The sequence below is a fragment of the Saprolegnia parasitica genome (assembly GCF_000151545.1).
Source record: "Saprolegnia parasitica CBS 223.65 unplaced genomic scaffold supercont2.99, whole genome shotgun sequence".
Classification (NCBI taxonomy): domain Eukaryota; phylum Oomycota; class Saprolegniomycetes; order Saprolegniales; family Saprolegniaceae; genus Saprolegnia; species Saprolegnia parasitica.
Genome location: NW_012156493.1, coordinates 9,183 through 22,246, shown reverse-complemented (window position 1 = coordinate 22,246; position 13,064 = coordinate 9,183). Strand labels below are relative to the sequence as shown.

Sequence of the window (13,064 nt, the reverse complement as noted above, 5' to 3'; positions counted from 1 at the left end):
TGGTGCATCTTCGATAAAGTGGATGCTTTGCTGTATGCATCCATTTAAACCCGAACATCGAATAATCGTATCAGTGTTATGCAGATATCCAGAGATATGTTTACGTTGCTGACCCGTCCTGCGCTGCATAATTTAATTAATGCTTCCACGTAGGTGCGATATAGCGACAGCAATGCAGTTGTGAGAATGCATAAATGACCAGGCCCTTGCCGCAAGATATTTTGTAGAACATATTCTCGCAGTCCATAGATACGGAACACAACAATATTCTGCAAGAGCGGTACAGAATGCGATAGCGTTTCATTCATACAGCAGGATCCCAATTTCCCTTAAAAGATGTGACTTATCCTGCAGTATCCGGTTGCCGAAAACGGATAGATACTGTCGTCCAAAGCATCCCGAAAAAACTGGACTAGTGAGCTTCGCGCTCAAAGATCGTTAGCACTGTGTGGGCTCACTCGCTTTTCTCGTATGGCCGCTGCATGGCCGCGTCGGCTTTGCTTCCGGTGTATGCTCTAACAACGCTGGAGTCTGGCCAATATAAGACAGTAGCAGTTGCTCGGTTATGCTTATTGTCCGCAAGAACGTATTTTGGGTCATTTATGCCCATTTTGCTTGGTCAAGACTATGGCATTGCTTTATATTTCCCGCACGCGCCCTGTACAGGACGCGAACAAATTTGATAACCTTGAACACTATTTAAGTTCACCTTTTAATTTAGATATCTGGATAAATGATCCCGAATCAGTAACTATAATGAAACTACGTTCAAGACTATGTGGGGCGCTTGGCGTCACCAGCAGCTCTGCTGTGTGGGGATTGCCGGTCTTTGCTACGTTCGGTCCCCCTGCCAATAACCAATCGCGTCCAGATAAATAAGTGGTCAGCATTAGGGTAGATCGAATTTAACATTCTTACTACTGTACTGCTGTTGCTACATCGCATCCACTCAGCCAAGCAGCACACGGCGAGTTAGCAACCTAAACTTCCATCTCTAAGTTGTCCATGATTAGGCATTTGGGTATGTTACGAAGTTCGGAGAAATGGACTTTGATGCATACAGCATAGCGTATTTGAAGACGTATTTTAGGTTTGTTGGTAAAATCTTACGTTAGTGAAATGCTGAAGTTCGTGGCCGGTTGAACCTTGTAAGACACTGTTAATACCACAAACAAATCACAAAGATGCTCCGTGTTGGAGATGTAAGGTCCATGTAGTTTTGTGTTGACACTAGGTTAAGCTCGTCGTTGTTACGAAGTTGTAGTGTCAGGCAGAAGGGTTTTTTTCGTTCTCAGTTTTGCTACATTTCCTCGCGTCCAGCGCAAACCCAGATGACAAGGAGTCAATTGCAAGTAATTTCAATCAGCCTCGTCGTGCTAGTAGCTTCCTGTGCTAAAACGCGGGTCAACGATTTACTGCCACACAACAATTTCACATCCGTCGTCCTCCGAATTGCCCAATGTAATCAATGCGATGTGCTTTCTATAAAGATTCTTCTAGGATCGCATGCATCAAGGAAAAGTTTAGAGGCATGCAAGAGCTGTTGCTGAGCGCGTTGCGTGCGTTGCAACCACGCAGTGCGTTGCGTAGATATCCATGAAGAGTGCAGACAAAGACAACGTATACATATCTCTGGATATCTGCATAACACTGATACGATTATTCGATGTTCGGGGTTTAAATGGATGCATACAGCAAAGCATCCACTTTATCGAAGATGCACCAACAACGTCAGCGATCAAAAGGCCTCTTATCTACTAATAGGCACACCACTATTCAGAGAAACTAAACTGCGGGCAGAAGCAACTGATATACATGAGAGCAAAAAACACAGATAAAACGACAAGACAAAACAGCAATCAGCAGCTTCTAATATTCGAAGCTGCATGCGTACATGAAGTTCTGTGCAGGGAAAGGCCTGCTTCGCTCGTCGGCGCCATACATATACGCCCTACAAACAAATAATCGCTGCGCTCGTCTAGCCGCTTCGCGGCTAGTCGTGAGCAAGGTGACTTTATGTGGCCCGGAAAAACCCTAATCGAGGTGTCATTATAGTTGCTTTCACTATACCGATTTGGGAAACCTTTTTCGGCAATGTTCGGATAGCCACCATTGCGGGGAAACTGCCCCCGACAACCCAACAAAGCCCGCACAAGTGCGCTGACTGGTGTGTTACACAGATCAATGCATTGCTCATTGCGTGCGCGCACTCGCTTTTCTCGTGGGGCTGCTTCGCCGCTGCGTCGGCGTCGCCTCCGGTCGGTCCGAGCTTGGTAATCCGAGGAGGGTGTACCTAGCTAGATCTTTTTACTATAAGCAATAGAAGATATTTTTGTCAAGCGTACATCGTGGTCTTCTTCTGTCGTTGTTATACCATTTTTCTGTCGCCGTTAGAGCATACTTCTGTCGTCGCTTCTTGACAGCGACTGCCACATATAGCAACGCTACCAAGATGCTATGGCTATTGTGCACATCTACTGCAAGTCTGATCTAGTCGAATATGTAATAAGTTTGACGTCGTGTCTCGCATATTCTTCGAAAAGCTGTGTTGCATCGAGGACGACATCTTGTACACAGATGTTTGGGCAAGTTTACGTCGGGGTCATCGAGTTTCAAAACCGGGGTCTATCTCACGTGCACCTTTTTCTCACGCTAGTTGACGGTGACGAAGTCCGCAATCCCCGGATAATCGACCGTTTAGTTTGCGCAAAGATTCCAGATCCTGTCACGCAACTTCTGCTGCACAGCTCGTGACGATGAACATGGTCCACATCTGCACACCAGGGCGATGCATCACGTACGGTGCATTAAAGTATCGATTCCAAAAGTCATTCTGTAGAGACGCAGCTTGCGAATGACGAGCTTAGCTGCATGATAAATGATTTTCCAAATACATCGCAGCAAAAAGTCGGTCGCGTACACCTTCTCGTATGAATGACGTCTGTCGACCGCCGGTGAGTCGAGCAACCTCCGAATCATGAGCCGATCCCTACTGCATTGGGATGCGTCGCTCCGTTGGATGCCACTGGCTGCGTGACAACCCGCCCTTAGACTTCCTGGCTGAGAAGTCTACCGCGGCACCGACAGACCCCTACCGCACCGCAAAAGAAAGGTACAGCGTTCGCCGCCGGTGTCACGTCGAGACTCACTATTCCCACGCCGCCACCGCGCCATCACCCCCGCTAATGCGCTCTCACCGCGCCGACGAGGTAACCTTGGCAAGCGTCATGCACAAAAGTCCGACAAGTCGAATCGGACTCTTAGCCTGAGCCGGAGATAGCGAGCGAGTTCGACTCGGTTCTCAAATTCGAACCATGGCGCCTCGCGTGTCATGCGTCGTTTTTCCGCTAGACAAGACGCACCGATCAGCATAACCGTTTCGTGTGCCAACAACGAAGACTACACGGCAGGGATGGCGAGTGAGTGGGCCATGAATAGGTTTGACCCACTCAGAGTACACTCACTCTGAGTGAGTGCCGATTCACTCAGCGGGGTGCCTGAGTGAGTGTGTGTGAGTGGGTTGAGTTAGTGTGTGTTGGCCCCACTTCGATCCCCCGCAGAAGATCCTTTTTCGCACATATATACTCTATGGAACGTACTGGCTTCCAATTGTCGTGGCAACGCATGGCTGGGGGAGAGGAAGGAAATACTAGAGCAGCGCAGGTGCCATCACCGTTTCATGCCTCGAATCGACACCATGCCGTCCAACACCAGCACCGCTACGACCGCCCCGACGCCTATTGCAATTACCAGCAAGTCGTCGTGGGTTTGGAAGCATTTTGGTAAGCTCGAGGAAGTCGCTTAGTCCATCGTCGTGTGCCGCGTGTGCCTCAAGTCGAAGCTACCACTCCGCGATTGTCGCGTCGCACTTCAAGCGTCGAGCTCATAGAATGCAATCCGCCACATGAAGCTTTCTCGACTTCCTCGAGCGCGTTCAAAGTTGTGACCTTCTCGACAACTTGAAGGAGAAGGCTGCTCACAGAAACTGGGTGCATCTCTCGAAGATTTTTTGACCTCAACCTCTGGTGGTGCAAAAAAGGCTGCCACCATCGATTCGTCGAGCGTCTTGCAGCTCGTGAGCTCGCGTGTCCGGACTCGAACGCCCTCCAGGAGCGCGTCTTCTCGCTCTGCGAGCTGATCGACTCGCCGTTGTGACAAAAACTCGGCAACGCAAAGTTCGAGATGCTTCTTGTGCTGGCATTCAACAAGAAGTTCATCCGCATGTGCTCAGATGACAGCTCCCTCGCCAAAACCCTCGGGTCGACGACGTAGACGTCGCAAGCCACTGCTTTGCTCATCAATTTCTTCGACCTCGACGCCAGCAGACTGAGTCGGCCATCGACATTGCTGATACGCTTCATTCCGCGGCGTTGGCCCCCGCCAAGAACACGCCATCGAAGAATCGCACGATTTGTACCGCTGAATAGGCATGAGTTAACTCTAAGTAGCTGAGTGCACTCACTATTGTCGTTTGCGAGTTGTGAGTGAGTGCGTACTCACTCACAACGGAAATGGGCCCCACTCGCCATCCCTGCTACACGGTTACAACGACGCCAAAAAGGACAACGACGCCGAGAACGACGAGGATTACATCGACAACATTGCCATGAACGAAGAGGCTGTGGAAGAAGAGTCAGCGCTAACGTTGAATGAAGCTGACGTGGTCATTGGTGACGACGTCATTGACAAGGAGGATATCGCCGAAGTAAACTCTTGGCAGCGTGGAACCCAAGTCGCGTGCTACATAATTGACGACCCTCTTGAGGACGACGTCTCCGAGCACGAACTGCAGGCTTTCACGTACGTGTGTGAGCATTGCGATGCCCGTCTCATGCCCTTGGAGATTTTTACAAGCTTGGCTCACCCTGCTGCAACAATTGCAACGTCAGTGTCGACCATACGTGCTCCCACGCTGCAAGGCGCGATCCTCCAGCAAGTTACAGAAATCATACTCCGTGCCGCAACAACGATGCCGTCGGAGTGCACCATCCACGCTGGCCTACGAGCTGAAACATGGCTTTCCACGCTGCGCTTGTGCCTTCGGTCGAGATGCCTGTTTTGAACGCCAACGTTGTCGATTGCTTCGACCGATACGCTGCGTTTCTGCGCAGCCAAAGCTTCGTTGCTCAACTGCGTCGTTACAATGCAGCCTTCCAGTGCACCAGCGTCGAGTACACCAAACGGGAGCTCGACCTGCCTCTGAGCCAACGCAGACACTATTCTTCTATATATGCGGCGAGGGTGGCTCAGGAAATAGTATGTGTCCAACCTTCTGCATGCATGGTGTCGGTCCAACGAACGCGTCGCGATTGCTGTTGTATTTACGGGCCTTGCTGCGCTCACTCTTCACGGTGGTACACTCGCGCTTCAAGATCCCATTGGTGGTCAACGCCGACACGATTCTTGGTGTGAAGAAATAGAGCCACCTCGCCGCGTTGCTTCGCGAGACTGATTTCTCCGTCTTGGACGAGTGCCCGATGATTCACAAGGACGCCATTGACGCCGTTGATCGCACGGCATGCGCTTACCGACCCTGCAATGACGATGCTCCTACACTTGGTTACGCGCCTGGCAAGCCTTCGCGAGTCCATTTTTATCCAACGTCAAACCAGCACAGTGCGTGAACTCGTGATTGCTGTGGCCGCACCGGTAGCGTCGTTCACATGGGATGGATGCCTCCCCATGATAAAATCATTTCAACAACAACGCCTCCACCCCGTCCCAGCTATTCGTATAGTCTCTAGTGCCTGTGGTTTGAATGCATCGCGGGCAGCCGCATTGGTCGGTCCCTCGCGGAAGCTGCGTTCATTCGACCTGCAGAAGAAATGCGATGCTGCCAAGCTCTCGCAAGGTGATCACAACCCCAGTGGCGTCGGCTGCAGGCCATCAAGTACTTGACGTGGCTGCCATGGATGCAGTGTCACGCGAGCCTGCATACAAAGGCGAATTTTTGCATGCGACCAAGACCATGATGCAATTGATGACACCTGACGAATGGGCCGCCCGTCATGTCAATGAGATGAGCTACATTACATTTTACGATATTTTACTCAAGCCCAAGTAAGAGCAGCACTACAAACATGCATAACATTGTGTATTCTTCAATTCACTCGTGGCGCCACGCTACTTCATCAACCAATATCTGCTCGTAAGCGCCTTACCGGCAAATTTGGAATTTGTAGTCTTCGCAGGAGATATATCTGGGCTGCTTTTGTGATCTTGGTGGTCTTAGACATCACTTTGCAGGCGCTCTGTCACCGGCTTGACCACACCGCTTAACATCGTGTGCTTGACGAGAGCGACTTTTGGCCGGTTGGTGGCTCAGAATGAACGTTGGCAATACAAATGCCCCACTGCACACCAAATATAAAGGGCCACACGTCAACACCGAATGTTGTGTTCGAGGTGAGCAACGACGCGCGGGCACGTCTCGTCTTGTACCTTTGACGACTTGGCGGCAAAGCAAAATCGCCTGAACAAAAGGCGTTCGTCGGAATAAAACAACTTGCCGAGTGGTCTGAGAGTGTGGAAAGGGGCATAGTGGAGTAAGGTTCCAGTGTAGGAGATATACCTTGATCGAACTTAGAGACTACTGCGTCCCAGACTGCATCCCTCGAGCCAACGGCAGTACAACGAGGAGTACACATAGCGTCAAAGCTTTAGAAAGGACGTTTTTCCAATTCGGTTCGAATGCCTGCCGTTGTCAACCATCCGACGTGCGCTGGGTACCTTGCGGGGTGGGAGTGCAAAACTAACGTATCGACACGAAGGAGTAAATGCATTTTATCGCCGGGTAACGTAAAGCATTCGTTCAGGGCTCACGAAAAAAGACTCGTCCACATCGTCGGCTGCACCCAGTTGTAATCGTTGCGCTCGATAACCTAATATCGTATTCATCAATATTTGAGTTCACGCAAACACTCTCAGGAACCTCTTGGATCTGCGTGCGTAGCTTGTCGAAAATGGCCTTTTCCTGGTCCTGAATGAGAAACTTGGCATCCTACATGGTGGTGGCCGGTTGGCACCAACGCCGAGTCGTTATAATGCGTATACCTGGCGCGACGGCTCGAGTTGTCCCACGGCGCGGTCTGCGTTCACAAGCGACTCGAAGTACTTGAGCTGCGTGTAGAGCGCTTGGTCCGTGTACTCCATGACCACGGCACCGCGACATCCAGTCATCGCGCACGCGTCACCCTTGCGGCCACGCAGCGACTGCTTCTGCGTCCGCGTCCCACACGTGCCGTCGGTGCAGACGGCCCAGCCCTGATAGTAGCGCTTCGAGCACTCGCGGATCGCCAGGTGCATGCGGTTGGACAGCAGTACAAAGAGGTCCTCGCCATCGTTGCCCTCGTAGCCCCAGAAAGCGGCGCTGCAGCTCGGACATTGCAGCCCCGTCACTGTCCGACCGTCGGCGCGTGCGACCAGGACGCCTGGGAATGCGCTGGCTTCCTTGCATTTAGCACACGTCAGGCGCACTAGAAAGATATTAGACAAGACGAAACACGTTGACGATAACAAACGTGGGGCGCAGGCCTTGAAGCGGTCAGAGTCGTGCTGGAGGACGCTTGGGATCTCGTCCACTTCGTCGTCGCCGACGTTGCGTGCAGCATGCGAAAACTTGCTCGTGTCCAAGCCAAGACAGTGGGCCAGCTGCGGACTCGAAGTGCCGTCAATGTGTGCGCAAAGACGATTCACGGGCGGATGGATCTGCATCATCCAGTAATGAACCGACACCATGGACGTGCGCATACCTGGGATTCGAGGTACCACTCAATATCGACATTGAGTGTACCCTGCGAGCGCTTGATCTCGTCCGGATGGTAGGCGCGGCGCTGGCTCCCCGCCTCCTCTTCCTTGCAGAGCACGTAGGGGATGTGCGTTCCGACACCGATGGCCTTGCCTTGACTGCGCAGCGCCAATGCCACTTGTACGTGGTACTAGAACGGACATAAGAAACGAACAAGCCCCCTTCTCCGCACCTGCTTGGCCTTGTCCGGGTACTGCTCTGGCGGCTTGTTGAGACTCTTGGTGATGACGTACTGCTCAAGCGGCTCGTTGCCGGCACGCATTCTCTCGGCGAGGTCGCGTAGGTAGTCGTGGATCTTTTCGACAGTCTCATCGCGCGATAGTCCCGAAAGAATGACGTCGAGGATGTCGTTGCCGACGCCCTTGGAGAGCACGCACCAGTCTCGGCGCACCAAGTCAAGGCCCTTGACTTCCTTCTCAAACGTCTACGTGTGCGAAAGTGAGCGGACAGTTTTCGGAGGAAATACTCGTACGACGACGCCGTTGCGCTCCTTCACGACGAGCGACGCATATTTCTTCTTGTTGAGAAGTAGGATCGTCTTGAAGATGTAGTCGACTTCAAGCTCCAGTAGCTTGAAGTGCTTGTTGCATTGGACCTGGATCTCGCGACCAATGCGCTTCGCGTCTTCAAGCTTGTCACTGCGGGAGTCGACCATGATCGAGTCCGTGTCGCCGTAGATGACGTCGTAGCCACACTCTTGCTCCGCGACCTCTTGCGCGCGCAAAAGTGTCTGCCGACCGGTCGATGTGATGAGCGCTGCAATCGGTTTGGCGTAGAAGCGCGAGTAGCGGAAGCCGAGACAACCATACATCGAGTTGGCAGTCAGCTTGATGGCGCGCTGGCGGATGTCGAGGCGCTTGGCCTTCTCGACTTGTCCCGCAGCTTCTTCTGCCTTGAGCTGGTTCTTGACCTGCTTGCGCGACTCGAGGAGCCGCTTGATGACCTGCGGCAAAACGCCTTCCGCAGCCGTCGCGCTCGGGAGCTCTGGCACATCACCGTGACTCGGCATCACCACCTCCTCGACGCCGTCCTCATTTTCTTCTGCGTGGAGCTCGACGGGGACCGGGGCTGATGCCTCGAGCAAGTTGCGCTCAACGGTCGTGAAACAAATGTTGTACTCGCGGATGATGCTCGGGTGGAGCGAGTCGAAGTCGAGGAGCACGACAAAGTTGTCGTAAAGACCCTTCTTGGGCGCAAAGACCATGCCGCCCGCGTACCCCGCAGCCTCGCGGCGCTTCTTGGACTTGGTCTTGTTCTCGGCCTTGAACTTTTCCGGCACGATGAACTTGTGCTTCGAGACGTCAAATTCGTGCAAGAGGAGGTATTCGATGCGCTCGGCACGCTTGTTAGCCATCAGCGTTCGGCTCCAGAGGTACCCGCAGAGGTTCGCAAGCTGCTTGGAGAGCGGGAGCACCTCAAGCTTGTGCATGAGCTGCAGCACAAACATGGCGTCATCCAGCGTGTGTTGCAGCAGTTTGACAAAGTTCTCGGCGCTCGACGTGAGGATCGACGGGAGATCCGTCATCTCGACCTCAACCCGCGTCTTCTGAAGTTGCGTCGCGACGAGGTGTGTGAGCGAGTAGGTCGACTGCGACGTCAAAAGCTCCTTGGCAGCAACAAACGTGTCGCAAAATAGCCGCCCGTTGGACACGTCGTCGAGACGGTACTCGTTCCAGCCTTCGCCCGTGTTCATGGGCATGAGCATGCCGCGCCGAAGCCGCGTGAGGCGCGACCACGACCCACCGAGCTTGTAGTTGTCCATGCGCGAAAGCAAAACGTCCAGCGTGTACCCGTGCAAGTTGTGGCCCACGATCAGATCCGGGTCCTCCCGTTGGACGCGCGCGAGAAAGAAGCTTAGAAGCGCCTTCTCGTTCATCTCGAGGCTCAAGCACTGCGGCGCGCGGAATCGTTCGTTCTTTTGTGCCGCCTGGGCATATCCGTCCGGGAACTTGTCGCTCATGAACGGCCGGATGCCAGAAAAGTGCGAGATTTGGCTCTTCTTCGAGACCGTGCCCTCCGGGTTCACGTTGCTTTCTGTGATGGCAGAGAACGCGACAACCTCGTGCTTGTGCGAGTGCGGGTTGCAGCATGTCTTCAAACTGAGACTCATGACAGTGAGCGGCGGCGCCGGCAGCCCCATGAGCGTCGAGACGGCGCACGGACTCGGGGCTTCGAATTCGACCTTGCAGTAGCTGTTTTGGTTCTGGACGACCCGTTGCGCGCCCGTGACACGCACCCACGAGGGCCCGAGGAGCTTACGACGGATGAGGAACGTCTCGAGAGGGCGCACAGTTGCGCCAATGATGCGCGAGAACGACGACCCACCCTTTTGGCACACGTCCGGGGATGGCACTCCGTACTTGGCAGGGTACTTGACCTTGAGATAGACATTCTTGCCCCGAGGCACGTCCGGAAGCTCAAATGCGTAGCTACCCGTGATTCAGATTTGTAAATATGTCGTGAAGACGCACCTGCGCTCGACGAGCTTGGTGCGAAACTCTTGCTGGTCTTTGCGCTCTTTGATGATCGACGGCATGAGGAGCGTGCTGATCTCACGGTGCATTGTCATCCAAAGCGCCTGTTGCTCGTCTTTAGGAAGGTCCGCCATCGTTGGGTACGAGCTCTTGAGATGGTCCGGGATCTTGGGCACGACGTAGAGGTAGCGCTGGAGGTTGTTGACGACGACGCAGCAGCTCTTGAACGCATCGCCATCCTTGGTCTATCACCACATTCTCTAGATCCGGCTTTAGATTATCGATCCAAGCGCCTACCTTGCCGATGACGTAGAGCTTCCCAGGGCGGTCACGGACTTCCACGACGTCGATCCAAAACATGTGAAGCTCGTCGGTTGCAGCCTCAAGGTGAGCATTCGAGGCGTTGGCTTCCGTGGCGTCTGCCGTGTCGGAGGTGTCGTTGCGACTCCACCACTCATTGACTTCGTTCGAAGGCACGGCAAGATCCATCGCCGGAACTGGCGCAGCCGGGGCCTCAACAACAGGCTCGGGCTCGTGCTTGACCATTGCTTTCGTGGCACCAACAGACGCTTCGATGCGGTTCTCGCGAGCCTAGATCGCACTTGAGACTTCCATTCTTTTGCAGATTTGTACCTTTTTGAGAAGCATCTCGCGCTTCGTCAAGCTGCGCTCTTGGAGAGGTGCTTCATTGACAACCTCGGCAACAACTTCGTCTTCGACGACTGGTAAATGTACCAGCTCAGGCTCGCTCGTTGCGGGCTCCACTTCGTCAATCGAGTCGATGTCGGCACCGTCGTAATCATAGCCAGCGTCGTCGAACGCATCGTGGTTGTCGTCGTGTGCCATGGCCACGTCATTTGGCTTGCTCCGTGCATGCGCCGTCGGCGCGGAAAAGGCAGGAGTGCGAACGGCAGGTCTCGCTGGGCGCGTGAAGGGCGACGGCGCGGTGGGAAATGCACGGACTGACCGCGGCAGTTTCATCTCCATGGGGTTGCTCGTGAGGTCATCGAGCATGCTATCGAGATCAATATCTACACATGATGAATGAGCCCTTCGCGAAGAGCTCATAAATTGCTACCGCGCTTGACGTGTTTGGGCTTGGCCGCCGCTTTGGCCTCTTGGCCGCCACCTGGCTTGGAGAAGAACATGCTCGTGATCTTTTGGTCACCAGCGCCGAGTTTCGCGCGCTGCATCTTCTTGGCGCGCTTCACGTAGGCGCTAGAGAGAGCGCCCGTGTTCGGGCGCTTCTTGCCCGAGACGTCCATGTCGGCGTCGTCGACAATTTCTTCGTCGCCGTCGGGGTCGGCGTCAAAATACTGCTCCTCGCCGTCATCATAGTAGCCCATGCCACCCTCGTCGTCCTCGACGAACGGCAGTTCCTCGCGGCGCTTCCGGACCAGCTCGTTATACTCTTCCTCGGTCACCTCCTGGTAGATGCTCGACTCGGCCGCGTTGTACGTGTCGATGCGCCGGACCTTCTTGTCTTCATCGTCGCCGACGACAGCATCGCGCAGGCGGCGGATCTCGCTCAGCGCCTGGCTGCGGCTGCCACCCGCGGAGCTGCGCGCGGACCGCCGGGACATGCTCGGCAAAACCACAAACTCCGCAAATGAGCTTCGCGCCAAGCTCGGGTATTTTATTCGCGCCGGAAACCGTCGTCTTTAATTGCGACAGCCCTGCGCCGACATACATTTGACAAGATATTCGGCTGATTCCACTATTAAATTGCGTACCGCGTGTGGGATTCGTGACTTTTGCGTTGTTTTGACCAATCATTGACGGGTACAGAAAACGCCCGATTGCAGACCAGTGTCTATACACTGTTTTATAGACTCGGCGTGTGGCGCGAATCGAGATCGCTGGACGGTCGATGGCAAAGGAGCGACAACCGTTTTGATAGTGTGATACGCCAATCTGCTGTGCGGCGTCTCACTTATTGTATGTGCCCACAGTTGTTTTTTCTGGCGTGATGGAGCCACCGCTGGTCTTGCGACTCTTCTCGACGGGGGCCACTTTCACCGACCGCTTGACAATCGTAAAGTACGCGTCGTGCCGAAACACTTGAGGGTCGTCGGTCATGTGAATAGCGCCTTTCACGAGCAGGACGCGGCCGACCTCGACGGCGTCGGCCTCGGAGGGCACGAGGTGCGCGGCGACAAGGGCCTCGATGGTGTCGTTCGTCGCAAAGCAAACCACGGGGCGCTGGAAGAGCCCGAGCGTCTTGCGTGTGGGGGGCACGGTCGTCGAGATTTCCATCAAGAGCCGGTCGTCGTCGGCGTCGTTGGCCGTGCGCACAAGGAGCGATCGCTGGTGCAAGTAGTGTAGCACCTCGGGCACGTGACCGTGGTGTTCGCGCAGCTTCTGGAGCGAGTGCGACCAGAACTTGGGCTCGAACCGCCGCGAGTGGGCTCGCTTGCACCACAGGAAAAGCGCCATTTGGTACGACGTGAGGCGGTGCGCGTCGCGCGAGATGCCGCTGTTGAGCAAGTCGTATTGGAGCAGATTCGGATCCACGACCAGATTCCCGAGCCTGTCGAGCATGACGGTCGTGCCAACCTCTGTGAACGAGTCCCACAACGTTCGCAGCTACATCAGAAGCGATTGCATACAGTGGATCCGCGAGATTTAGACGCACCGGCGTGTGGCAGACCGGGTCCTGGGCGTTCACAAAGCGAAAGTTGGCCGGCACGCGGGCGTTGTAGACGCGCTTGTACGCGTTGCCGCCGACGCGCGGACACCCAAAGGTCGTGCACGCGACGCGCGACGCACCGTACTTGACGGCC

The 13,064-nt window shown here is 54.4% G+C and overlaps 2 protein-coding genes across 2 annotated transcripts; both read right to left on the bottom strand.

Annotated features, from left to right (window-relative positions):
- Window positions 1-6,758: 6,758 nt before the first annotated feature.
- On the bottom strand, window positions 6,759-11,888 carry SPRG_12498 (hypothetical protein). Its single transcript, XM_012352410.1, has 11 exons — window positions 11,360-11,888; window positions 10,915-11,312; window positions 10,579-10,872; window positions 10,279-10,526; window positions 8,280-10,236; window positions 7,980-8,231; window positions 7,752-7,937; window positions 7,521-7,707; window positions 7,054-7,475; window positions 6,932-7,000; window positions 6,759-6,881 (listed from the first exon to the last, which is right to left on the bottom strand). Exons 1-11 carry the CDS (start codon window positions 11,862-11,864, stop codon window positions 6,819-6,821), a joined length of 4,581 nt encoding a protein of 1,526 aa, XP_012207800.1. The 5' UTR covers window positions 11,865-11,888; the 3' UTR covers window positions 6,759-6,818.
- A 322-nt stretch (window positions 11,889-12,210) lies between these two features.
- Window positions 12,211-12,822, bottom strand: SPRG_21154 (hypothetical protein; the record flags this gene model as incomplete). The annotated part of the gene is made up of 1 exon (XM_012352449.1): window positions 12,211-12,822. The coding sequence occupies one exon, from the start codon at window positions 12,820-12,822 to the stop codon at window positions 12,211-12,213; it is 612 nt and encodes a 203-aa protein (XP_012207839.1).
- Window positions 12,823-13,064: the final 242 nt, after the last annotated feature.

What these genes read in the sequence shown, in the direction of transcription:
- SPRG_12498 (XM_012352410.1), bottom strand. Translation starts at nt 11,864, where the DNA reads ATGTCCCGGCGGTCCGCGCGCAGCTCCGCGGGTGGCAGCCGCAGCCAG. An exon ending in GCGAGATGCTTCTCAAAAAG is followed by an intron (nt 10,873 to 10,914) that starts GTACAAATCTGC and finishes AGTGCGATCTAG; the next exon opens with GCTCGCGAGAACCGCATCGA. An exon ending in AGGAGCGCAACGGCGTCGTC is followed by an intron (nt 8,232 to 8,279) that starts GTACGAGTATTT and finishes TCGCACACGTAG; the next exon opens with ACGTTTGAGAAGGAAGTCAA.